At 40.9% G+C, this 27158-nt stretch overlaps 1 protein-coding gene across 1 annotated transcript; it reads right to left on the reverse strand.

Annotated features, from left to right (window-relative positions):
* Window positions 1-16472: 16472 nt before the first annotated feature.
* Window positions 16473-25499, reverse strand: LOC136422021 (uncharacterized). Its single transcript, XM_066409632.1, has 2 exons — window positions 25018-25499; window positions 16473-16603 (listed from the first exon to the last, which is right to left on the reverse strand). The coding sequence occupies exons 1-2, from the start codon at window positions 25429-25431 to the stop codon at window positions 16541-16543; spliced, it is 477 nt and encodes a 158-aa protein (XP_066265729.1). The 5' UTR covers window positions 25432-25499; the 3' UTR covers window positions 16473-16540.
* Between the last annotated feature and the right edge of the window lie 1659 nt (window positions 25500-27158).

Consider the following 27158-nt stretch of genomic DNA (forward strand, 5'->3'; position numbering starts at 1 on the left):
GTTTTTCGTCGGCTATCTCCACCAATGTCTAGTAGCGCACACAGAATTTCGCTCGAGTGAAATTTAGGACAGGACAGTCCAGTTCTAGGCGTGTGGCCTAGTCCACTTCTCCGGACGGACTGTTCTTTGTCTGTCAATCACGATGTTGACCACTTGACCAAGCCCCGCCCAAGTTTCACGCTGTCCGAACGAGTTGAAAGAAGAAGTACATGTGTACCTGTATGCTAAGCCTTGCATAGGGTTAATTGTGGCGTCGCGGTGGCGCAGTGGCAGGGAGTTCGAATGCGGGGTTCCCGTTTACGTTGTGCCCTAAGGAAAGGCACTTTACACGACTTTTCTCACTTCACTCAGGTGTAAATGAGCACATAGCTTCGGTTAGGGCCGTCCCTCGGATAAGACGTTAAATGAGGTCCAGTCACTCCAGTGTTTGAAGAGAGCCACACCTCGAGCACGTTAAAGAACCCACCGCACTTATCGAAAAGAGTAGGGGTCCTTCCCGGTGTGAGTGGTTCACAACCTACTGTCCTTTGGACACACATTGGGTAATTGTCGTATTGAGGTCACCTGAGTTAGCGCCGAATGGCAGCTGCTCCGATCCAGACCCTTGCGATCTAGCCCCGCCAATTGTGCGCTCCTCGCAATTCAGCCCCTGGCTGCGAAGAGAGAGTATTCGGCCTACCCAATGATAATAATAAAATGCAACCTTCTACATTTCTATAAAGAATAGATACAACCAACTTTCAGAAAAAGTGAAACGTACTGAATAAAATCAACACGACCGAACTAAATAGTCAAATATCAAATTCAAAGTGCGAACCATTCAACTTCTATATGAACTTTTCAAGCATTGGATCAAATAGCTATAAAAAATGAATCATAATTGAACAATTACCAAGAAATAAAGGCTGTTAAGGGCAATACGCTAACATTCTAAGACAACCACTAAAAGCCATAGTTTTAATGACAATCAAATGTCAACACAAAATAAAAAAGGTAGATCCGTTTGCTGAAATATTGTATGACTAAATTATACAAAACTGGTTGATATGGAAATCTTTATTGACACAACAAAAGTACAGCGACTTTCGTAAGGTCTTCTACAACTATACATGCAATCAACAAACAATGGGATACAAAATGATTAACCCACGTACAAGTACATGAATACTTCAACATGTCAAGTTTAAGTAGTAGTAGTAGTGAGTAGTAAACCTTTATTTTCCTTGAAAGGCCCTGTCGGCCAGTAAGGTATCACTTACACTTGTCTACTAGTTCTAAGATCTAAACATTCTTTGATATATTTACCTATTTGTACACAGTAAGGGTTGCCTCCTTCTAGAATGTATTTGAATTTATCTATAGAATGGAATGTATCAAATTCTAGTAACAGCTTTGAGCGTTTATCATGATATAGTGGACAATCTAGGATAAAGTGTTGTTCATCTTCAATATCTTGTGGACAGAATGGACAAAACCTCTGGTCACTGGGAGTTTTATGGTATCTTCCAATTTCCACATTCAATCTATATGACTACATAACACACAGTAAAGCTAGCGATTCCACTGGCTCTTAGCATTGAATTGGAGTCACGCATTCTAATAGTACCTTGAAGTATTTTTATTGTACATTTCATTATTTTTCGCTTATATGTTTCACACGCCTAGCTGTCGTCTGCTTATCTAAACGCTTGGTTGTCGCGCAATTCCGCCGGAGTAGCCCATTCTCGGCTTCCCCCCAGCCGTGAACGGGAACACAGCGCGACGCCACAGCCCGAAACCCGATCCTGCTCCAATCACGCGCTGCTTGATCAGGATTTGTATCAGCCACGCCAGCTTTAGTCCTGAGTCCTCTTCAGCAACTGGCGGCTCGGCTCGGATTGGCTGTCCGCTATCCCTCAAAATCAATGTATCCAACCACTTTCATTCCCCGCGAGCGTGTTTAAGAGGACGGTACACGGATGTACAAGTCATACGCACAGCCTCTGATTTCTAGTACGCTTGTGCCGAGTTCTACCTCCAGTGAAATCAACATTACTACAAACATCGTTCAGCCGCCAACATCGACTCGTCATGTGCTGAGGGAAGGAACTTGTCGTCGGAAGATTCGACTTCTTGCAACTGTCTTTAGCGAAATTATCGCTACAGTGGTGTGTTCTTGACACCTGTTAGAGCTGAAAAAAACTGGGACAGTCTTTTGACAAGGTAAGCTTTATAATTCATATTTACTGTGACTAGTTGATATTTTTCTGTGAATCTTTGATACAATATCAGATACAAATTGCCTTATTGGGTAGTTGTTTTGGTAGTGTGACTTAACACTTCTTTCAAATGTGATTGTGTTGTCAATGCAATGATCCATGATTTGAAAACGCGGTAAGAATTCGTTTACAAATACTTTGTCCCCTTTAAGCCGTCGTCTAGTTACATATACCTCGTGAATTGTAAGTCCCTGGCTCCTTAAATATGCGTAAAGTAGATTTTCTAATTGTTTCTCATCACTGATGACAACATTATCTCTCCATGTTTATTTGCCGTGCTGTCTGCTCTTTTGACAGTCATGCCCGTTGCTGTAGGTTTCTGTCCCGTCCGTGTACCCTGTTCACCCTCCCTCGCCCGGCCATTGTTCTAGGTGCACCACCGTTGTCTGTCGTACCTGGGCCGCGCATGTTTGAAGCCAGATCGCTTACAAAGCGACAAGTGGCCCGAGCCGTTCAGGGTCCTCGCTTACAAGTAGCCCCTTTCTTCGTCAAGTAAACCTACGGTATATTTTCCATGAAGGCTGGAATTCAAGATTAAGTGTCCCTCTGTATCCTCGCACGTTCTTTTGAAAAAGAAGGGCACGGATTTGCTCGCAGTAGAGCATCAAGTTTACGAGAGGCAATGTTTTCATGTTAAAATTCATCAGAAACTTACGTCTAACCAAAACGTTTAGAACTGTTTACTAAAGAAGCAGAGAAACATTAACGAAAAAGGAAGGGCCAATCTTTCAACACGTCGACGGCGCCAATTTGTACATAGGAAATTCAATGCACCGCGATATTCTAAGCCGTCTAAAGATATTCACCGGTCACAACAGTTGTCCTACTAAGTTGCCGGGAGACGAAGAAAAGTATTTTGTTTGCAAGAGTGAAAAAAACACATCGTAAGGAATAAGAAAGATTGTGTTATAGCGTGTGAAATATCACTGGATTTGACGTTTACGTAATTCATGATTAAAATCATCTTAAACGCGCTATCTAAAAACAAAATCCCCTTTTTTGTTGCTATAGCCCTCCTAGTGAGATGATACACTGAGGTCGCAAAGTTCATGACAGTAAACCTTCTTAAGGAAGGGTTTGGTTAACCCTTCAAGTACAACGTTTCCCATTTTTGTGTGTAGTTCAACACGGGCGTGAAGCCCCGGTATAAACTGTACGTTTCGGTGGTTCTCTCGGACAGAGAGCTCTCTGTGTCTCCCGTCTCCCCCTCTCCCGTGGATACATGTTGTCCGGAAAGACGATCTAACGTGCCCACTTAGGCGGAGTCCCGACCCTTCTTTTCTTAGCCAGGTGGAAAATATTATGAGGTGAAGGTGTAGGGGTGAGAACCTGTACGTGGAAAAATCCGGGCGTGTTGGCTAAATATTCCCCGGACAAAAGACGACGTTCTCACGGGCAAGGAGGGTAAATTGGACCTGGTATGTCTGACTTGTCTGTGGGGTTTTGTCGATGCCACCACCCACCGCGCCGACTCTGCTACAGATATGAGTGAGAATAACCAATATCTAACTCGTGCGATACTGTGTTATTTTAAGGGGAGACAGCTGTGGACAATGGACGAAGACCACCACCACCACCACGACCTGGTGCCCTACTCCACCCCGACATGTCTACAGCTGGGGATACCGATCGCCTCCGAGCCGGGCCTCCCGGGAGGGTACCCGGACCCCCGCCTACCTCCGGACGACGTCCCGGGGATCCCTCCGATGTTAGAATCCTACCTAGACCCCGTGTACCACGACTCCTACCTCAACGGTAGACTTCCGTATCTACCCTTTCCGTCACCATACGGACTATACGACTACGGATTCGAACCAGCTTTTATTAGAAAAAGAAACGAGAGAGAAAGACAGCGAGTTAAGTGTGTGAACGAAGGATATGCAAGACTCCGAGAACACCTTCCTTCGGACATTTCTGACAAGAGACTCAGCAAAGTCGAGACATTACGAGCGGCTATAAAATACATTAAAAAGCTGCAGAAATCTTTGCACGAAGAAGAAGGGAGTAATCATCGGGCGAGGATCGGCAGTGTCGACGACAAGGATTCGGCGTCTCCGGAAACTAACGACTTGGACGCGAGGAGTCCCGAACAAGATTCCGACGACTCCGAAAACAGCAAAGAATCGAGATGAAAACAACTATACATAGGAAAATGCAAAATAATGTCACCCTCTTTGAGTACACGTCTTTCTTGTGAAGTCTTCATTCATACTGTGCAGTTGACGGTGAGCAAGAGAGATTGAAATATATTTCTTACGTTTTTGTTCTAAGTAAAAAATGGACTTATGACCAATAATTTAGCTCTGTCCTTCATACGTTTTAACGTTAGAAAAAATTCAAAGCAATTCCGGCAGTGAGTGTCAATATATTATCTTTGCTACCAGCTGTAAATATTAGTAATGTACATATATATATATACAATTTGTGGCGAGTATTTAAACCGTAACTTCAGTATTTTTAATTTACTCTGTAAACCATATGTTTGCGATCACTAAGATGTCCTTTCTTTGGAAGTTACCACATATTTGTTGCAGATAATACCAGATATGATAATTGTCATAGCTGTATGATTTTCCGACTTTACAAATTGTCAATCTGTTTACATGAAGCAGTAGCAATTTCATTTCAAAATTCAAAATTAGATACTCTGACATATTCTATTTGTACATTTACCAAAGATACGAAAATAAACTGACGGCAGTTTCCTACATTATTGGGGTTTCAGATATTTTTGTTTTTACACATCTCTTCTCTTGTGTATAAGCTAAATTCTATTAACTATAACTAGCTATACGTACATGAAAAATGTTATCATTTTAAAACTTTGGCAAATACATTGAAATTGATAAGGTACTACAACATCTTTTAGCTTTTGTTTTGTTACAAGATTGTTTCTTTTTTAACTTAATTCTTCTACAAAATGTACCTGCTAGCTAGCAAAAGGTGTTAATGTTGACTTCCAGAGACTTCGAACTTCAAGAAATGTTTTGCCGACTTTTACTCCGAGGAACAACATTTGTGTATAAACAGCCACCGGTAGCGAAGTGTGAAATAATTTTATGAACGGACAGAGGCCATTTTGTGGTAGAAATGACCACAGGGCTATCATAGGACGTCGTGGGGGAGTTATATCATCCATGATACGCCTTGCAGCCCGACTAAAAACGGTAGAATATCCACCGTTAATGGCTAGACATGGTGGGAAAGTCGGCTGGTCGGCCGGTGTACCCCCGCCCCTGACAATGACAATGTTTGTAGCGTCAATATTGCGGCTCTGGGATAAGTTTTCGACGGTTTGGATCGCCAAGGACGCTAGAAATTGTGCCATGCTTTCCTGTTATTTGTGTCAGGATTAAACCTTGTGTACAACTTCCTCAAAGAAATCGTGGAAACAATACTTATTAAGACACAGTTGTGGGGGAATAAATGTTGGCTATCACCAAGGTGGTCTTCCGTGATTGAACCTGTAAGGTCGCACGGAAAAATGCCGAGGATCAAAATAACGCCTAAGTCGAGAATCAAGTCCCGCAGTAACAACAAACTAGCAACAATCGCACCCAAAACAAGACAACATGGAGTTTGTATTGAGCGCACACACTGCACAATGGAGAGGGGATACCGGGTATTCTTTTTCAGCTGAGGCACAACAGGTAGCGAGTAGAATAGACCGACAAGTCGGTTCGCCACCCTTGTGGAAAACCCGCGTGTTTAACAAGGGCTTTGTGACAAGGGAACTCGGCGCTAAGAATAGCGTTTGGTAGTGGTAGTGTGTACGGGTCGAGAAGGGTCAGGTACTGCTGAAAACGCACCAAAACACTAATTTCACCCTCTCTATTCTTGCACATCTTATTGAGGGAGACGGGGGAGTAGCGTAAACGTAGCTTCATAAACGGGCACTGCCGATTCAACTCCCTTTGGTCAGCTACACCGCAAGAACATGACAGTAAAATTAGCTTTTGGTTTAGAACACTTGAAGTATAGACTTAAGTGTTGTGTTCTATACAAACATATCGAGAAAGTAATAATTTTTTAAAGGCAACAAGCGATGGAGTATGAATCAATGGCCAGCTGTCAACGGGCACTGCTATGAACTGATGCCAGTAAAACAAGTCTGGTGGTTTAGAACACTTGAACAACTTTAATGTTGTGTTCTGTTAAAACATATTTCTGTGCTGGCAACTTGTAAAGGAATTCAGAACGAACCATTGTCCAGTCAACAGACACTGGACATTTTGTTGGTGGTTTAGAACACTTGAATGGTGGTTTAGAACACTTGAACAACTTTAATGTTGTGTTCTGTTATAACATATGTCTGTACTGGCAACTTGTGAAGGAATTCAGTACGAACAATTGTCCAGTCAGCGGACACTGTACGTTTTTCTGGTGGTTTAGAACACTTAAATGATAGACTTAAGTGCTGCGTTCTGTTAGAAAATATTTCTGGAGAGGCGACATACATGTACAAAGGAGTTCAGTGGTAATCATAATACAGTGCTAAACTTTCTTCCAACACTAAGGTATTCAGGGATCCGTTCAGTGTAAGATAACCAGCTGCTATCGCGCCGCGTGCCTGCGAAGCTGGTGTGTTACGCCAAAGGGCGGTTATACAGGCAATACAGATACAGAATACCTTAGTGTTTGAAGAAAGTTTAGCACTGTATTATGATTACTGACAACACAGATGAGCTTTCATTATGACACCCAAAGTTTTTCATACCTTGCGTCAATGACTGCGATGCAGTATTCATCATTAAAAACAACAATTGTATATGGACAAAAAGCTATCTACATATTGAATATCACTTTTTTTATAGTTATACTCATCATAACAGTAAAAGTCTTTCCATACAGGGTTTTAAAACACATACAAAATACACAGATTTATCTTACTGCCTTTGATTCTTGACAGTATCCGTTCACTTGCCTTTGCTCGTTGCCTCTACCAAAATATTACTTCCTCGATATGTTTGTATAGAATAATGACCAATCAAGGCGACAGTGATCGTCGACAATTTGATCCGTGAATACCTTAGTGTTTAGCACTGTATTAATATTAACATTGGGTGTTATGGAAGAAATTCGAACTTGTATGATATTACTTTTGAGATGTGTTTGTGAGTTGATAATAAACAGATGATGGTACAAGTCACCATAGATTTTCAGCCACGCTTGATGTCACCTACATATAAGAGGGATTTGAACGTTTTTGTCTACAAATGACTTGAACCAAGACCTTACCAACTGAACTGCTCGTTAAACATCGTCAACAAGTAGTTGTGACGTTGTTAACTATCAGTCAGTCACAGTCATATAAACTCCTTGATTTCGGATTGGTATATTTTACTTTACTTTTAATTGAATGAAGATCTTTATTGTATATTCGTGCCCCGAGGGCCTTGATACAAGTCGTCTAATATAAACAGGTCGTCTAACATATAAGTGACATATACAGTGAAATATAGACAGTACATAGTTTAAACATACATGGTAGACGAAAGTGATAAGCTAAGCTAATCCAGTAGTCAACTTAATATACATGTTTATGTATGTATTTTTCAGACAATTTGAAATCATAGGTCCACTCAGAACAGAAGGCATACGTCACTGGTTCGGTATTCGATTGACAAACATGGCTCATTTCCTGAAGGGTACTTAACTGTAGGACGCGATGACATCACTTAAACGGCCTGTCACGAAGTTCTCTTCTCAAGAAGCCGGTGTCGCGCCAAATTTCTGCTCCTATTGGGATTAGGGTTAGTGTTAGGGTTAGTTTTAGCCTCCCTTGTTCCAAACTCCGCTCAGACTTCTGCTTGAAAATCACCAATCCCCACGCATGTAACGCACTTCTCAAGCTCCAAGATAAACAAGAAACCTCTAAGCAGTGTCGGGGCAAATGTTTAGGAGGGGCATAAATTTGCCATGACACCGGGCCTGGTGAAAGATGCCCACTCCAGGTGCAGTCCGGACGTGTGAACGATGCGCCATTGTTGTCTCAAGCGGCGCAAAAAACTCGTTCATCCGCCGCAGAACAGGTCTCGACCCGGTGAACTGTCCGGTGTGATAAGATAAGAAGCACTTGTTGTTTTTAAGTCGTTATCTGTCTCATCTACTGCCGTGTGAATAATCACACTCATTGTTAAGTGTGGCATGGGAACGGGAATGACTGTACAGGTCGACGTTTGACAAACCTTTAACAAACAAGCTTCAATTTGTTCTAACAACTGTACTAGCATTCAGGTCTAGTAGGACTGCGGTTGGTGACATCAACTTGTTTTGGCTATTCTCTACACTTATAATCTTCTTTTCTTCCGAAAAGAAGTCACTTCCCGGAGAGAGCGATAAAGATCCTTTATCAGGCATGTTTTAGTATTGATACTAGAACAACAACAACAAAGAAAGACCGCAAACTGAGATATCTACGAATATGAATAACTAAAATACAATCGCATGCGTTGAAAAGAACACCAAAAATATAAGATTCACCAAAGAATAGAGGCACACAATCAAGAAAGTCATATTTTTGTCTAATTCCTGGATTTTGATGACTTCTAGGCAGCAGTTACAACTTTGAACTTTTGAATTCAAGACCGTTACATTCGTGAGTATAAATCGATCACTCCGCGCGTGATATCAAACCCCACTGGTTAATTCATGAGACCTGTCTTGGCTACAACCTGTCTGAAACGTCATGTAATCTGGTCTAAATCTCTTCCTCGTGTAGGGGAAATTAGCTGTCACAACACTGGGGGTATTTACCTTCCTAGTTAACATAGACAGAAATTACATTTTTCCTCTTCTAGTCTATCGTTTTTAGCAGTCTTTTTTATCGGCAAAGTTTTTTTTTTATCGGCAAAGTTGTGTTGCTCACAAAATATAGGATTGTAAGTTTCAACAAAGGGCGCGGTTAAATTCGCCGTATGTCGCTGTATGATTTTTATATCGTAGCATTTTTGAAACAGACTGTAATAGAACCACTGATAAAGATTCAATACAGTTTTTTTCGGTAACAAAACAGCTAAATTGTATACGACAAATGTGCGACTATCGCAAGAATGCCCACGTAAAGTTTGCGATCTTGCGATCATCTAACGACAAATGTAACTGCGCTTTAAGTTCTTTTTGTTGATGAAAGTACGTAGAATGATATTCGACTCCGCCCTGTTGCCGTACAATACCAGTACCAGGCCTGATGAGTTGACATTGTTTTCTCTACAATCAAGCCGTGAAAAGGGATTACAAGTTAATGAGGAGGGAGGTATGCCTGTCCGCGCCGTGAAGGCGCCGTCTTGTTGTTGGAACGGTCTGGGAGATCTCAGTAAAGCCGGTAAACTCGGACCGGTACCGCGGCTACGGAAACAACATGTTTAAAAGCACAATAAACATGCGAGCAGCTAGAGATCAGAAAATCCGTAGTGATAGTATTATCATAATGATAAGTTTATTGCAAGTTCTTCCCCGTAGGCTAATTGCAAGTACATGTAACATGAAAGGGCGGACAGACAATATATAACAATACAGCATGTGACTTTTCTAGTCTAAATACTAACACTAAATTCTATCTTATTTGGGTTTGACTTCTTTTTCAAAGACAGTGGAAAACGAATGATCACACTTTTTCTGTGATGTGTGGGTTTTGTGATGTTAAGAGGAGAGTAGATTTCTTTTTGTCTGTTAACGTTAACATTGAGAAATTTGGATGGAATTTGGTGGCCTCTTGAAACAGATAGTGATTATGGTCTCGAGCCATTTTTACTCACTAGTACTGAAGAGTTATTCTTCTGGTTGTAACAGAGAAGAAATATTTACATGTCCACTACAGGGAAATTCCCCTAGCTCTTTTCGACAAGAACAGTGAACAGTGGACCACGGCTTAACGTCCTGTCCAAAGGACTGCGACCATTTCCAGTAGCGTGCATGTCGGGTGAGCGAAACAGACGGGATTCGAACTCGCGTCTTTTTTTTAAATTTTGGTCCAGAGGCAGGGTGGCTAACCACTGGACTACCACACGCTTCAAAACTGTAAATAATATGAAAGTGGCGTATAGTTTTTGATGTCACAATGCTTTAACTTTGAACTGTAAAACACATCAACTTCACTTGCACCTATTCTTAATCCTTATTCTTTGATAGATAGTTATGCAACTGTTAGTTCTTGTCTAGGATACAATCTGAAACACCTGACCCCAAAGAGAATTTTTTATTTTGGTATTACGAACTGTTAGTCTTATATTGATTATGGAAATCTGCATTTCTTCAATATTGTGTTATCGGTCCTAGTCAGTGTTGCTGTTTTCTTTTATTCCAAATCAAAAAGTCAATGTCAAAAAGTTGTAATATTATAACAACATCCTTTTTTGTCTCCCAAAATCCCAAACAACCGACTGTCTGTATTAATTTTTTTTTTTATGTTAACTTTGGCATCCAATAACATAGTGGTCATCCGACCTAATTATTTTCAGTTAACTTGTGTGTCTATGACATGGCAATTTGGGGTTCCCAAAAGGCAATTCTGTTAACAAAGGCGACTACAAAATTTACTCTTATGATACATACAAATGTCTTGTTGTAAGGAAAAAAAAGAATCATATTAGCGAATAAATCAATTACCCTACATGTCCCTTACTTTCAAATAAATGGAAACCCTTTTCAACGAATATGCAAGTCTTCGAACCCTCGATGTAGAGAAAAATCAAAAACTCAAAAATGGCTTATACGGGAAACGTATACGTACTACTTTTATGCCGACGCTTTCTGATTTTGAGTTACAAATGAGATATCAGATATCAGATATCAGATAGGTAAGGAGCTCTTCCTTCTTCAAATCGCTTCTAGAATTGTGACTGGGTGAGATCATCATTCAGAATACAAACCGTGACATGTATGACGTCCTTATGTTCAGATTGACTGAGTCTGTACAAACCGTTACATTACTCTTTGTGGAGTCAGCAAAACGTTTCATCCCAACATTTTCATGGGGATGAAAAAGTCTTCACTCCATTGCCACTGGATGGCATAAAACAATGCCGTGGATTGTAGTCCACTTGGTGGGTCCCTTGTTTCGTTATCTTAGTTAATGCTCTGTTTGGATAGAGTAAGAAGGGGATAATATACAGTATCCATAGGATATACCGTCTTTTTGTCTCCTGGGAAAAAATATGGAAATGTTTACAACAATACTCTTCACTGTGTAGAAAAAAGGCAAAATAGTTGGACATTTTGCCCCCCCCCCCCTCGCTAATGTTAGCCTATGTGAGGACAATGCTGGGAAAGTAAACATTACTAATGCGATTATTCTTACTACACGGTCTTACATAGTCTCACTTTCGTCGTAAGCCGTCGTGCGATTTTGATGTCGCAGGACTTTCGAGCACCCTGTGACAGAGCCAACCGCTGACAAGGATTTAAAACATCCTTTGCCGTAACAACGTAACAAGACAGTTAAAGTTTGCAAGACACCAGCACGATAATCCCAAGAATTTGTGATTGTGCGACCATCGTACGACGTACATAAAGTTACCACACTCTTGGTAAGATTTTTGCAAAACGCATCTTGATATGAACGAAAAATGTGAAGATATAGCTTGAGAAGTTTCTGGATAAAAGATAGTCTTGCTGGATGCACCAGTCATTTTTACGGTTGACAGAATAGTTTACGAAGGAGTAGTGTTACTGTATACACAGGGAGCCCGTTGCGCCATTTTGTAGGGTGATATCAATACAACAGGCCCATTCCAGTCGCCTTGTGTACGATGTCTCACTGCTTCTCTTTAGGAAGGTGTATCTCCCATGTCTTGGTTTATTTTGGCGGCTGGGTCAAGTGGGTAGAGTAATTCGTCTTCCTTGTGTAGGCTGGAACGTTAATACCTTGTTGTGTACGCTCTTAGTCGGTTTTTGACGGTTCCCTTTGTTGGTGTTAGTAGAACACACCCTGGTAGCGGTTCCTTTAGGTCCATAGATAAGTCTCTGGGTGCCCCCCTCCCCCAACATGCTATTTGCAAGAAGCTTCACTCTCATCTTTGTAGGCCGTTTGGACGTTGCACCAAACCCAGTCGGATTGCTGTCTGTTGTAACTGTATCCTGACAACGGTGACACCCCCACCCTCCCTAATCTCCAAGCAGATGTTGGGTGGAAGATCGCGCTGTCGGGCTCTTCATTGTCTTCATTCAGCTCGACAGTCATAAAGCGGCACGACCTTCCACTCCACCATCTGCTTGGAGATTAGGGGAGGGGTTAATCTCCAAGCAGATGTTGGGGCGGAAGATCGTGCCGTCTTCTGACTGACGGGCTTTTCTCGTAAATGACCTTCAGCTTGACAGTTGGCACGATCTTCCACCCCAACATCTGTTTCGAGATTAGGGGAGGGGGTAATCTCCAAGCAGATGTTGGGGTGGAAGATCGTGCCGTCTTCTGACTGACGGCCTTTCTCGTTTAAATGGCATTCAGCTTGACAGTTGGCACGATCTTCCGCCCTAACATCTGTTTCTTGATTAGGGGAGGGGGTAATCTCCAAGCAGATGTTGGGGTGGAAGATCGTGCCGTCTTCTGACTGACGGGCTTTTCTCGTTTAAATGGCATTCAGCTTGACAGTTGGCACGATCTTCCGCCCTAACATCTGTTTCTAGATTAGGGGAGGGGGTAATCTCCAAGCAGATGTTGGGGTGGAAGATCGTGCCGTCTTCTGACTGACGGGCTTTTCTCGTGAATGACCTTCAGCTTGACAGTCGGCACGATCTTCCGCCCCAACATCTGCTTGGAGATTAGGGAGGGGTGGGAGGGGGCTGTACACACGGACACCGTCTGTGTCAGGATACAGTTACAACAGACGGCAAGAGGACGGGTCTTGGCGCGTATAGATCTTCTCTGGGAAATGTCAAAAGAAATAAAACGCAACTATTCTAATATGCACTGAAGAATTATCCAAGTCTGTCAAGTGTCAACATTCGGAGCGTTCAATATTGCCCAGATGTCTTCATGTAACTTATTCCTATTTTCAATCAAACGTAAGCTTACTTTTCCCTGCAGAGAAGTTGAAAATTAACAGTAAACGTCACAAAACCAGGTAAGCCATGTCGAAAGAGAAAGAGGTTTAAATGATGACTGCGGATGCTGCAACCTCCGCGAGTGACGTCATCGTCTGGTTTGCTGGCTGGAATGACGAAAGCTTTTTTTCTTCTTGGGGGGGAATTAATGAAAACTTTGGTTTCTAAACTGTATCTAATTGTGTTGTAGATATAGTTGGTAAACTGATTCTTTGGTCGCCACAAATTTAATCTATGAACGTGTGTGTATGTAATGTATTGCATTGTGTGTTTGTACTTCGTACGTGCATATGTATTCTTTTGGTCGACATGTCAACCGCGCCACAGTGCGATTGACGCCACCATTGCAGTCTTCGGGGTGAACGCACGATAGACCACGCTATTGGCATGCCCACATCTTCTTCTTCTTCTTCTTCTTTACTGCTTAGCCTCATATCTGAGATTATCAGCAGTTGCGCATTGGTTAGATACAACACAAGTGTCCGGAACAAGTAAAACGAAGGGAAAATAAAGGAAAGGCGCTAAGGAACATAAACAACTGAATTTGTGTGTGCAAAGGACAGGACAAGTGAATTTAGTGAGTTAGTAATACATATATTTACATATATACATGGACGTGTTGGGGTGGCTCAATGCAGCAGGGTCTTCCCCAGTTCGGTTTTGAACTGGGAGAGGGACCCCGCCTCCGCCACACCAGGCTCAAGTTCGTTCCACTCTTTGATGGTCCGAGGGAAGAACGAGAGCCTATAGTAGTTGTTCCTGCACGCAATGGCAATCTAATGAAGTGGTCTCTACAGATGCTAGTTGTTCGGCATATCATTAACTGCTGCTGTGTTTCTGTCAAGTTGGTACATTGTGCCAAAACGATTGTCAAACTAAGACTACTAAGTTTTGCCTCTAGAAGGATATCGCTTTCCAAACAAATGTTTGTCTCTTTTCTGGCATGACACTTCACATGTTCACTAAATATAGTATTCAAAAAAATGAAAACAACTTCGAATTCTTCAATACAAATATATTGTGCTGATTCTTGATGTACAAAGCAGGTTTGTAATGAAATAATGAAAGTGTAATTGTTGTGACATTCCTATGCTGTAGACATTTTTGAAGATTTCTGTAAGATTGTTAAGTTGTAGAATAGTAGTATAACGTTGGGTAACATAAATTCGTGGGGTACTTAAATTCGGGATTTTTCGAAAACGGGGTATTTAGGGATATGTGCTAGATGCAACATCAGTTATACCGCTAGAAATGCAAACTTGACGGACTAACGTATTCAGAACACTGTCTGAAAAGCTTCGATAAGCATGCATTAGAAGGCGACGAGGACAAAAACTCTCCTTCCCTTATTGGAACAGTCTGAGGGCTTCGTGGGAGAATCACACTACATCGTTGTCGGCTGGTTTATAAGACAAATGTCACATCCGCTTCCTGCTAAACACAATCATTTACAAGACAATTTATTTTCTTAAAATTGCTGACCTGCAATTGGACTCTAAGTGTGAGGAATCATCAAAACCCCTCTTTGTTGCTACAACCTACGGCACGTGTATTTTCCCGCCGCCATATCATTACCCAGAATCCTGTTGTCAAGCAGACGACAAAGGTTTGTGAGGAACACTTTTTTGTCTAAATGTTGCGTGTGATTGTGGAATGAGGACGATATTTTCCTCAAAGTTTGCTCCTAACACAACAAGGAACACATGGACATAGCAGTATTATCAATGCTACGGCATCCGGCTAACTTTCCATGAATAATGTACACGTTGACATGACGGTGGATGTCAACTTTGACGTTCTATAGCTACCGACTCAACACACGGGTTGTTCCCGTAGGCCTGATGTGTGCGGTACGGCCGTTTTTTCGTGTATTTTTTTTTTACTTGGACACGTCTATATCCATAGCACTCTCCTCAAGCCAAGGATGGAACGAATAGCTGCTGTATAAAATGTAATTAGCGGTAAGATATTCAAGACGAATCTTCTCTCCCGAATTAATGTTCACCCCTGTCCGACAGCACCGTCATTGTGCGTGCGGCGGACGGTAGTTTCAAGTTGAAATATTATGGTGTCAGCACGACTAGAGACAAAATCTACCATATATATGATTAGTGCAAAGATAGTACATGATACTGACAGAATGATAGAAAAAAAGTATGGTTTATTGTTCTGCTAGATTGATTTCAGTCAATCATTATCGGAAAAATCCCGAATTTATGTTACCCAGCGTTACATGCGCAAATGTAGATTCCATGTATGCGTCAGAAATAGTTGCTCCTAGTCACATATATGCCAGTTGTCATTTTGACAAATATAATCTCTGAAATCTATATCAGATATAATTAAAGCAAAAAGTAATGGTATAACAAAAAACAAGTTATTCATAAAATGTTTCTAGCTTCGCTCTAGTGCAACAAAAATGAATCATGTATTTGTCATTATTTTATTTCATCCTAGCAAAGAGTAAAAGGTAATATCCTTATAATTCGCTATTTCATAGATGAATTCTATATTTCCACTATCATTGTAGCAATTATCTTACATTCTAGGTCTTTGATATACAATCAATCTCGAAACGTTAGTTATTAACATAAAGGAGACCATAAACTAAATTAATAATCATACAGACGTTTGGTAGCTGGTCATTTGCTTAAGAATTCTGCGTCGTCATATCTATGCTTATACCACATGTACAACATTTTATAGCACAGGATTTGCGATGCAGATACCAAGCATGTCGCTAGAGGGCGCCCGTGCTCCATTAGACTCCACCCTCCAAGTTTTAGCTTGTACATCTAATTCTTGCCACATTTTGATTGATTACTACACGACGTGACATTGTTAAAGTTTCAAAGCAATTGCAGATAAAAAAAATCATTGCATGCTTCTATGATGTTACGTCATAGGTATGACGTCACACAGGTTCCAGTGTTGTCTAACAGTAACAAATGTACTGAAAATTTCTACAAAATTTTAATACGAAGCTCATCTGTAATATAGCACTTGTAGCCAAATCTGTTTGCAAAGTATTTTTGTTTTCCAACAGCGTTTTGCTCGAGTATCAATTGAATAGACTGTCGACGTCCTACAGCATACATGTTAATGTAAAATAACATTTCTATCGCCAAGCGTCCTGAAACTACAAAGACTTGGTATATTTGTGGTAAAAAAGAGGGGGGGCACAGGTACCACCAGGAATCTCCAATAGGACCAAGCGCGTCTGACCCGGATGTTGTGACTCACTAGTACTTCCGATCGTTCTGGTGTGTCGCAGATGTCGTCACTGCTTCTTGTGATTTTGGGTTCTGTGAAGAAAATAATAAGACACGATATTTATAACGATTTTTCAAGCAATGTTGTTTCAATCGCACAGTTGTGAAGAATTATTGTCCTTTAATTATCACAGTTTATTAAAGAAACTATCACCTAAAGATATGTGAACATTATTAACCTTCTGGTGAAGGTAACTACTGAGGTTACTGACCTCATTGCAAAAACCTTGATATTTTTGAAGATGTTGAGTGGATTCTTAGATATTTGGCTTCTAGTTCCTTAAAGGTTTAGAGTAATCACTTAGTCATCTTGACCTTTTCTAGCTTTGTGTTCTGTACACAAACCCGTGACATGGCCAAATCCCATGTTACGACACACATAAACACTCCATGATACCCTTAATTCCCTAGTTTCAGTAAGTATGCGGAAAGCTCGGATTAATACAACGTTTTATACATATCATTAAAGTATGCAACTTACACGCCCCTGCAGTTCAGAGGAAAGCTACAAGAGGGCCAAAACGTAATCCCATGATACGACACATATAAACACTCCATGATACCCTTAATTCCCTAGTCTCAGCAAGTATACGAGGAGCTCGGATCAATACAACGTTGTACACGTATCATAAAAGTATGCAACTAAAACGGCCCTGCAGTTCAAAGGAAAGCTGCAAGAGGGCCCAAACTTATGTCCTAAAGCCATGGCCATATCTTGTCGAGTATACGAAATTTTAAAAAAATATATATATATTTCTGCTGCAGTACCTATCAAAGCCATCAGGTGGCCCCAGATATAATAGTTTCTTGAATAGGACAAGACCTAACCGCATATTCAATTCATAACAATCCATTCATATCTTATTGAGTCATGATGCTAAATAAACAACATACGCAAGCGCTATTAAAAACAAAACCTTATCGGAAAATGTAGTAAAAGTCACCTAGATTTAGACACCCCTAACAGGCCCCACTGTTTTGCCGTCATACATTGCGCAAATGACGTATTTCATGTTTGGGATACTTGAGAATATGTCAAAACTGTGTTTCAATACGTCACAGCCTAAAGGGAGTAAGATAACAAGGGGTGAATGCACTTGTACTGTAGTAGGGCGATGCTACTTTTTACCTTCGCCGAGAAGGAAATGTTTTTGTTTACGCAGGGCCCCTCTGTAAAGCAGTGTTAATCACTGAGCAGTGCTACCTTGGGTAAACATGACAAAATTTAAAAAAAAATGAAAATAAAATGTTTTTCGCAGCGTTCATGTTTGTGTCCTTCTGTGTACACGATAACTCAAGAATGCCTGGATGGATTGTCTTGACACTTGATGTGGGTAGGTCTTCTTGAGACCACGAAATGATTAGATTTTGGGCCCCCTAGCGACTTGTTATGGTGCTGCAGCGGAACGTCCTGTTTTGATATCTCGTGTTTGATTTTTGAGTGGTAGATAGGTCTTGGGAGGGAGAGTAAGTCTTGTAGGCTTGTCTCAATTATATTTACTTCTTTTGTTCAACAGACTCGACTACAATTAATGATCGAAGAAAGTGATATTCAAGATTTTAAGATTTTCAGTAAGCTGTGTGTGTTTTCAATTCAGGACTACAGTCAATTATCGTCAGTTATCAGCAGATGATTAAGTAAGTAATTCTCGGTATTTCAACCCGGTAGGCCGGTCGTCAATCTTGATGAGATAAGTGCGCAGTTAAAGCTATTTTTGTTCCTGTTTGTTTTGTTTTGCTAACTTGTTTTACTTGCCATGATACACTCCGACTGAGCTTGCTCAACTGTTGTTGTGCATTTGATAATTTATATATTATATGCTTGTTGTTTGTTTTAAAAAAAGTTTAATTTTTTTCTCAGATACTCAAGCTTTTTCTGAAAAAAATCAACAAAAGGAATATGCATATTTTCATATGAACATTCAGTCATATTCTTATACATTTTTTGTTCGAACCTTTGTTTGTTCATGAGAAGCTTAAAACGGCCTGCAGGCGCCGCTTTTCACTAAGGTCATCTTTTAATATTTCCAGAACAAGCTCTGTAAGACCATTTTTTTCCATAAAAATTAGCTTTTCTACTCATCTTTTGTCTTTATCAAAACCCCTTTAGATATCCAGCTCTCTGTTCCATGTATTAACACCTCTCTCAAGTTAAAGGAAACCCAAGCAATATAGGGCCCAAAATTCACATTTTGAAAGTCAATTTATTTAGTCAATTCTACACATGATTTAGTTCAAACAACACTATCACAATGTATAACGACGTCCATCATGCAAAAATATGACGTCGTTGTGATGTGAGAACTCACTGAAAATTGTGGACAGAGTTTTTCTAGGCTCGCAAAAACTAAGGGAATCATCGTACCGCAATGTTTGGCACGGTTTTGAAATGCTCAAAGTATGCAGTTATTACGCAAATGTGCTAAATAGTGTTGCTAAATGTCACTACCATAAAGATTTCATCCTTTTTTTTCCGTATTTTAGGCCCTAGCATTGCTTTGGTTGCCTTTAAGAAGTGGTACAGCCCGAAGTCCTTACCGAACCGCACCTACTTGTGACTTTACGTGGCAGGGTGTTACGTAAACAGGACGACAGGAAAACCCTGGCCACGTTAAGCCCAGTCAGCTGGGGCTTTCAGAGGCGTACGACATGTCTGTTTGCTGGGCACACACACCGACAGACAGCTCGGCTAAACGCTCGGTCACACACGTCGTACCAAGGCCATTATATAGGATCCTTAGTCGTAAGAAGTACGTTTAAGTTTAAGTGACTCGGGCGTCTTGAAAAGACACATAGGAATGGCGCCCATCTCCATTTCTAAAGCCCTTGGGCCACACACATTTGTGTAAGTCACTACAGCAGGGGGCTAGTCCGCTGGTAGTGAAGTGTGTTTAACTACCATACTGTTTCCCAAATGCTGAGCGCTAAGCAGAGAAAGCATGCGCAGTATGTACCATTTTTTTAAAGTCTTTGGTATGACCCGGCCGGGGTTCGAACTCACGACCTACCGTGTGCAAGGCGAACACTCTACCAACTAGGCAATTGCACCGGTCGAAGTACGTTTACGACAGCAAATTCAGGGCATTCGCGGAGAAGTTGTAGATTTGTCGTAAGCGAACGTACATGTGTAAGACATGTCTGTCTGCTGGGCACACACACAGACAGACAGCTTGGTTAAACGCTCGGTCAGATACGCCATACGAAGTTAACTTTACGACAGGAAATTCAGGGCAGTCACGGAGTAGTTGTGGATTTGTCGTAATCGGACGTAAGACATGTCTGTTTGCTGGGCACACACACAGACAGACGCCGTGGCTAAAGATTTGGTTTACGGCAGAAAACTGAGGACATATGTTTCTTAGCAACGGTTGCCATAGAAACACAGCAGGCACTTTTAAGAGTCAGAAAATGAACACTCTTCTGCCACTTGTGACTTTGACCAAGTTTGATATCATTTGGACAAGTATTACACAGGTTATGCTGATTTATTTTCAATTTGGTGCATATTTGATTAATTTGCAAAAATTTGCATCAAGAGCCATGATGTCCCACCTGGACCATAGTACATTATACCTAAAAATGATCAAGAGACATCAAGCTAGCTATCATTTGATGGCACTGGGCTACATATGTGGGGGGGAGCTACGAGCAAGATTTTTTTTTTTAAAGCAAGAGTTGTCAAGCCATGATAAGGCCATGTAGATTTCATTACTAGTATGATTTGAAAAACATTATTGATTGTATTTCACCGGATTAAATCCGGAAGCATAATGATGATGATGATGATTTTATTATATAGATGATATCCTTTGCGTACCCCAAAACTGATGCAGGCGTGCTAATTAAAAAGTTTGGCAAAAAATAAGTTGCCTTCATAATGAAATCTACGTCGTCAGGAAGGTTGAATATTAAAGGAACGATACTAAACACACAGAGTATGCATGGTATACCGAAATAAAGGTTCTTTATTTTTGTTATTTCAAAACTTTTTCTTCGACTTTGGAATTGACTTAAGCATTGTACGACATTAGTATCCGTTTTCCGAAAAAAATTGTATGCTACTAACAGCATATCTATTTTGCAGCTGTTTTGCACGATTTACAGTATGGCCGAAACTTCCTTTTTTTTTAAACGGGCAAAAATTGATGCACGCGCGAATGGCATCCATATAATCAAATCAACATGGCCTAAGAAAGAATGAAAAAAATCCCTAGAACGGAAGTTTTGTCAACAAACCTGTTCACACCTCTGGTCCCAAATGATTGACAGACCAAGAGGTCAAGGGTGGTCATTGACCTTTCTATCTTATTCGATAGATGTCCTTTGTACATTCCACGGGATTTAGGTAGGTCATTGGTCCCTTTCACGTCCACGGAGCGTTAAAGGCCACACGGGATTCGTTTCAAACGTATTCGTTAAGTGCTGGGTCACTTTTCAAAGTGCTTGCGTCAGAAGAACCTAGGCCCACTTTACACTTGCGTCGTTTGCGTCATTTCTTTCAAAACAAGACGTTTCAAATCTCATTGACTTAACTCTGACTCTTCAAGGAAAAAACGTTACGTACTTGTAATTTGCAATAGAACATAGCAATGTGGTCGTTCAGCGGATTTTCTACACAATAATGTACTATCCCTACTAGCATGGCCTTCAGAAATAACTTTGTAGAGAAGTAATTGTTAGTTTTTTTATCTGTCCTTCGCGGCGCTCATTTGTTTTCATTTCCTCATTCTTGCGTGCTACAGTCTTAAAAACAGGAAGGCAGATGTATTTTTCCGGTGCCAGCTGAGAGATTATTTAGCATAGAGCGTCGATTTATCAAGGCTTTAACATGCTCTCTCTTTTTTAACTCTCTCTCTCCCTTTTCTCGTACACACACACACGCACACACACACACACACACACACACACATACACACACACACACACACACACACACTCAAACACACTCAAACACACACACACACACACTCAAAGACGCACACACAGAGACTCAAACGCACCCACACACGCGCGCACACACACTCAAACACACACACACACACACTCAAAGTCGCACGCACGCACACACACTCAAACGCACACACACACGCGCGCACACACACTCAAACACACTCAAACACACACACTCAAACACACACGCACACACACACACTCTAACAAACACACGCACAGGCACGCAGACACACATTACGATACATACAGATGCACGTACACACAAACGCACATACACACACACACACACACACACACACACACACACACACACATTACACCTGTTATGATACCTCAGTTATGAATTATTGAAATGAAATAGAAATGAACACATTGATTTCGTCACTGGGAAACGCTCTATAGGCCTAGGATATGTGTAGTGTCCGCCGCGTTAGATGGTAAAAGCAGAGGGGAAGGAAGAGAAAGAGAGAGAGAGTGAGTGAGAGAGAGAGAGGGAGAGAGAGAGACAGAGAGAGAGAGGGAAAGAGGGAGAGAGAGAGGGAGAGAGAGAGAAAGGGAGAGAGAGAGAGAGAGAGAGAGGGAGAGGGGAGAGAGGCAGAGAGAGAGGGAGAGAGAGGGAGAGAGAGAGGCAGAGAGAGAGGCTGAGAGAGAGGGAGAGAGAGAGCGGGAAAGGGAGTAAAGCGTTGACACTGGATTTAAGATGCAATTTAGGACAAAAGATTCTGACATTGTACACAGTCTACAATGCAATCCTATGGGTCGACTCTTTCAGGTTCAAATAAACAGTGTAAAAGAGCTCCTTTAAAGTGATTCTACTGCGTTAACTCAAAACCTTCGACATGAGTAGCTTCACTTGCCACTGAAAGCTAGCGGTCACGCATGGACTGACTGACACTATACAGGGACGTTTCCTCGCTTTTGTATCTGGCCATACCAAGTCCTTGGCTCCCCTAGAAAGGCGGTCTCTCCTTTTACAAAGTGACCTTTCCTAAACAAACATCTCCACGCTTCCCGCTTCATGTTCGCTCGGTATTCTATTATCGCCCGCCGAGCCAGAAACAATTTCTGGAGGGAGCAACCTCGGTCAGATTCCTGAGAGGAAATCGTCTGAAGAGTTGCTTCACATCCGTCAGCATGGTCAAATGGCTAGACCGGATTTGACAAGTTCTCCACATGATGTCAACATTACAAGTGATCTGGATGTTTTGTTGATTATTAAAAATCAGACCCGAAATGTTCTGAGATTAGACTCAAGAACAGATAAACATAATTTCTAAAACAAACAAAAAATTACAGGATTTGACAACTTCTTCACTTTGACGGACATGCAGTCACTCTCTCATTGGTCGAACCAATAATTGCCATAATTGTGATTGACAGTGAGAATCAGTCTATAATGGCTTGGATTTCAGTTCTCACCACGCAACCACATCGTATCTTTGCTCATTCAATTTCGATATGTAATGGCATAGTGTTCTTGAAACTTACTATCTGTAGGAATGACTAGAAAGTTGAGTTTTCTATTCAAGTTTCAAGCCTTATAAAATGCTCTGGATGCCTTTAAGTTAATTTTCAAAACAAGGATAATTGTTCCGGGTTATTCAAACTTCAACACATGCTGTCAACATTACAAGTGATCTGGACGTTTTTTGTTGGTAACTAAAAATCGGACCCTGCCGAAAAGTTTTGAAATTGAATTTTAATATCAGATGAACATCAATAAGTTGATTTCTAAAATAAAGATCATTGGTAAGTAAAAATGCGTTCTTTTGGTTTGGGCCCCCACAACACTTCAACCCAATACGCAATCATTGCTTCTAGTTATATCAACAAATTAACGTGAGAAAATGTATCATACTTAAACCCTTAAAGCTTTATTTTGAATCACAGAAGACGATTAGATTGCAACTGGTAACACACGCTTTACCAGCTGAATATCTTATGCTATTCTATGTAATAGTTAGCTCAAGGATTTATTTTTGTTTCCAAAACAAACTTAATCCTGAATAAAGTACTACAAAGTCTACCGACACGATTTAATCTATCTATCTAAAAGGACATCGGTAAAGACTGAAAATATTTTTGATCTATGGTTCCAAAATATAGGACGGGACAGTGACAAACAGGAAGCGAGGCACTTGGGGAAACACGGATTTCACTTCAGATTAAAATTCCTGGGTTTTATCAGCAAGACGTGGGGGGAGGGGGGCTTCAGTATAATCCAAAGCAAGTTCTTTGTAACTGAATCTGAACATTGCAAAGCACTTGGGCCTGTTTTGAAAACAGTAACATAGTTTTAACGTTGAGAGATTCGCCCTCTTGACAGCCTAATATGCCGCACACATTGTAAGTTTGGCAAAGTATAGCCGGCGACATAATACTGTAAAAGCAGAAATGTTCGCGGTGGTTTTATGTTCGCGGTTTTCGCGGTGACCGTTTAACCGCGAACTTAAAACCACCGCGAACATCTTTTTCTGATACTGTAGCAGTATGTGACTATAGCGCTGCCGCGAAATAAAAACCACCGCGAACGCCCCATTTTCTCCCTACCGCGAAATAAAACCACGCGAACTTAAATGCATTTACAGTATTCTTCTTTTCTGCCAACATTTTGGTGATGACTTTGTTGTGAAATGACTTGAGATATTAAATGGGTTCCAAGAAACATAAGTGTTAAAATAACCCCAGTGTTAGCATAACTAAGAAATTATACTGTTATATAAATAAGGCAACGGCAAATGTACAACATCTAAACAACCAGTACAATGTTTTGAAACACTTAACGTACCAAACATATCGCCACTAAATATAGGCATTGGAGAAAATCGCTTGTTTTAATTTTGCTTAGCGGAGGCTAGCTTAGATAGGGTAGAGAATTTTAATTAGATTCTTGACGAATACTTTAGGATTCTAAGAAACGGTGCAGCATACAAACAGTGTATGGCATACAAGATTTAACATTGGCATGTCTACAAGTGACGGTCAATTTAGATATCACTCTCGAATGCCTGTTACAAAATGCAGGGCTTATTTTCGCTAAATTATAGCAAAAACGAGCTTCACGTTTCGTTACAGATTACGGGGAGTGTGAGAGTGATGTTTTCTGGCTACTTTTGGCTGTGTTTTGACATTCTAGAAAGGCGCTATGGTCTCTTATGAGGCCATCACAGCGGGCAGCCGTCACAAACGTGTGCACTTGTGCCTTGTTATGTCCACTTTGAGAAATAACTGGGGTAACCCTTAACAGGCACTCACGTTACTGGCGGGTAGGGGCAGATCGTTCTTTCACTGGGGCCTGGCTTTCTTAAAGAATACAACAAATTAAGACATTTTGGATATCTTTTTGACTAGAAAACGTACCGTAAGTTGATTTTAGTGTGGCGTTTTTATACACGGCATCGTAGGGGAAATTGTAAGCCTACGATCCTAGCTAGGACGTCCCAGTCGCGTATAATTAGTGGATCTCCCCCTGGTAAAATGTAACATTACCATACCTGGTCATGTTCGTCGTCTAGATCGTCTGCAAGACTCAACTGCAGGTTGACTATGCCGGTACTCCGTCTTTTCTCCCGTATATGTCTTTTCACGTTGCGTCTTCCACCCTTCTTCTCCTTCAATCTAGACGTCTTCTGGGGTTGTTCCCGTTCCTTGGGAGCCGCGCTGGCGCCTTCTGGTTGCTTAAAGTTCTCGGGGGTTCCTAAGTTAGTCTCGGCGGCGGTAGCGCCGCGCACGCGAGTCTCCTGTTTGTACGCCGTGGTAACTGTGACGGTCGTCTCGGTGAACTGCGCTTCAGCCCGCGCCGCTACTTCCATCTCTTTCGCCCTCCGTGCACGTATCCTTGCCCTCCGTGCCATTTTATCTTCACATCGTTCCCCTGGGGCGAACGCACGGCCGTCAGGGTCCGCCATGTTTCATTCCTCAACCCGAGCTACTTATCGGCCCGCGGGATAACGTCACTATGTAAAACGACACTTCCTTCAGCGGGCGGCCAAGGCAACTCAAGCATTTGGCAGTAAGCGAAGACATTTCAAGAATTTGCTTTCGCGTCTTATTTTAACCTGTGGGGTTTCGACTTGACGGAAGCGGACCGGGTTCTTGCCGGAAAGTCTACTCTGTACACAGCTGTTCGCCTCATTTCTGCTTCATTCCAGAAAAAAGGAAAATAAATAAGACACTGCATTTCTAACCTTTCAAAGTAATATTTCTTTTGATATTACCAAGAATGAATAATTTACATTCCAAAAAATGTATTCTATACATCAAAGCCACCGATCTAAGAATTAAAATATCCATACAATATACATATATATATTCAAATCAGCAGGAAAAAAAGAGACAATGATACATGAATAGTTGTTGTTATGTAAGCAAAGCAACCGAACTAAGAATTGAGATATCCATACAATATACATATATATATATTCATATTCATATCAGCGAGAAAAAAATACAAGTAATATATGATTAGTTGTTATAATCTTGTTGTTTTTGTTTGTAAGGACAGTTGGTTTTTATCATGTAATGATATTTGACGTTTATATCTGTTACATGCTGTAAGGTTGGAGTGATGTTTGAAGTCTAGATGATAATGTTACAACATACTAAAGATAAGGCTCATATATCTTAGATGTTTTGGATGCTTTGGGGATGCACTATGAAATAGAGTACCAGACAAACGGACTAATCATATATTTTACAAGAAAGTCAATAAAAGATAGCAAAAGTTAACCACGAGATACCAAACTATTTATAAATAGATTCCCAGGCATTAAATAACATGGCAATCGGGCAACAACTAAAACTACAAAAAAAAATAAACTGCAAAACACTTTAATCAATTACTATTTTTGTAATTAAGTTGTAAATTTTCTAGACTTAGAACCGGAAACTATCTTGAAATATAATGACATATCTTGCTGACGTATAGTCAACCAGCTGACGCTTACGTCGCAAATAATGTCGACTTTTTCGTCGACGTTAGAAGGGAGAAAACATGCGGTTCTGTCGTCTGACAATGACGTCATCATAAAACCTGGCGAAAACAAGCGCCATCGGCTGAGGAATATTTACAACTCGTTACCGGATACATTCAGAAAGACAACACCATTCTGGATAACTCTTATAATTTGACACAAAATTCAACATAAGTAGTTAATCATAATAATCAATCATTGTCAGAAAGATATTTGCCGTCTGCAGCACCTGGTATCAGAAAATACCAAGCGTCCTCTAGCGGAGTAGAACGGAAGTGCAGGCTGTAGCCATTCACCCTGTCGCATGGTGGCGCCCCTAATCTCAAAGCAGATGTTGGGAGTCAAAAATGGTTACGTTTTCCTAGCTGACCGTTTCTGTTACGCCTGTATTAATAGCCGGAAAGACTTACCTTTTCAACTTTGAGGATATCCGATTTTGATGATTTAGACGTTTTGATACACTAAAAAAAGAGAAAATTTTTATTCAATCTATACCAGTGAATTATAATATGAAAATATCAGACGATTCCAATCTACTAAAAAAATATGTCGTATGGACATATTTAAGTTCCGATATATTCATATCGTACTCCAGTGGTATGATTGAATTAAGATTTTATTCTTCAATTTCCTGGATAAGTAATATTCACAACTGTATTTCA

The sequence above is a fragment of the Branchiostoma lanceolatum genome, chromosome 16, assembly GCF_035083965.1.
Source record: "Branchiostoma lanceolatum isolate klBraLanc5 chromosome 16, klBraLanc5.hap2, whole genome shotgun sequence".
Taxonomy (NCBI): domain Eukaryota; kingdom Metazoa; phylum Chordata; class Leptocardii; order Amphioxiformes; family Branchiostomatidae; genus Branchiostoma; species Branchiostoma lanceolatum.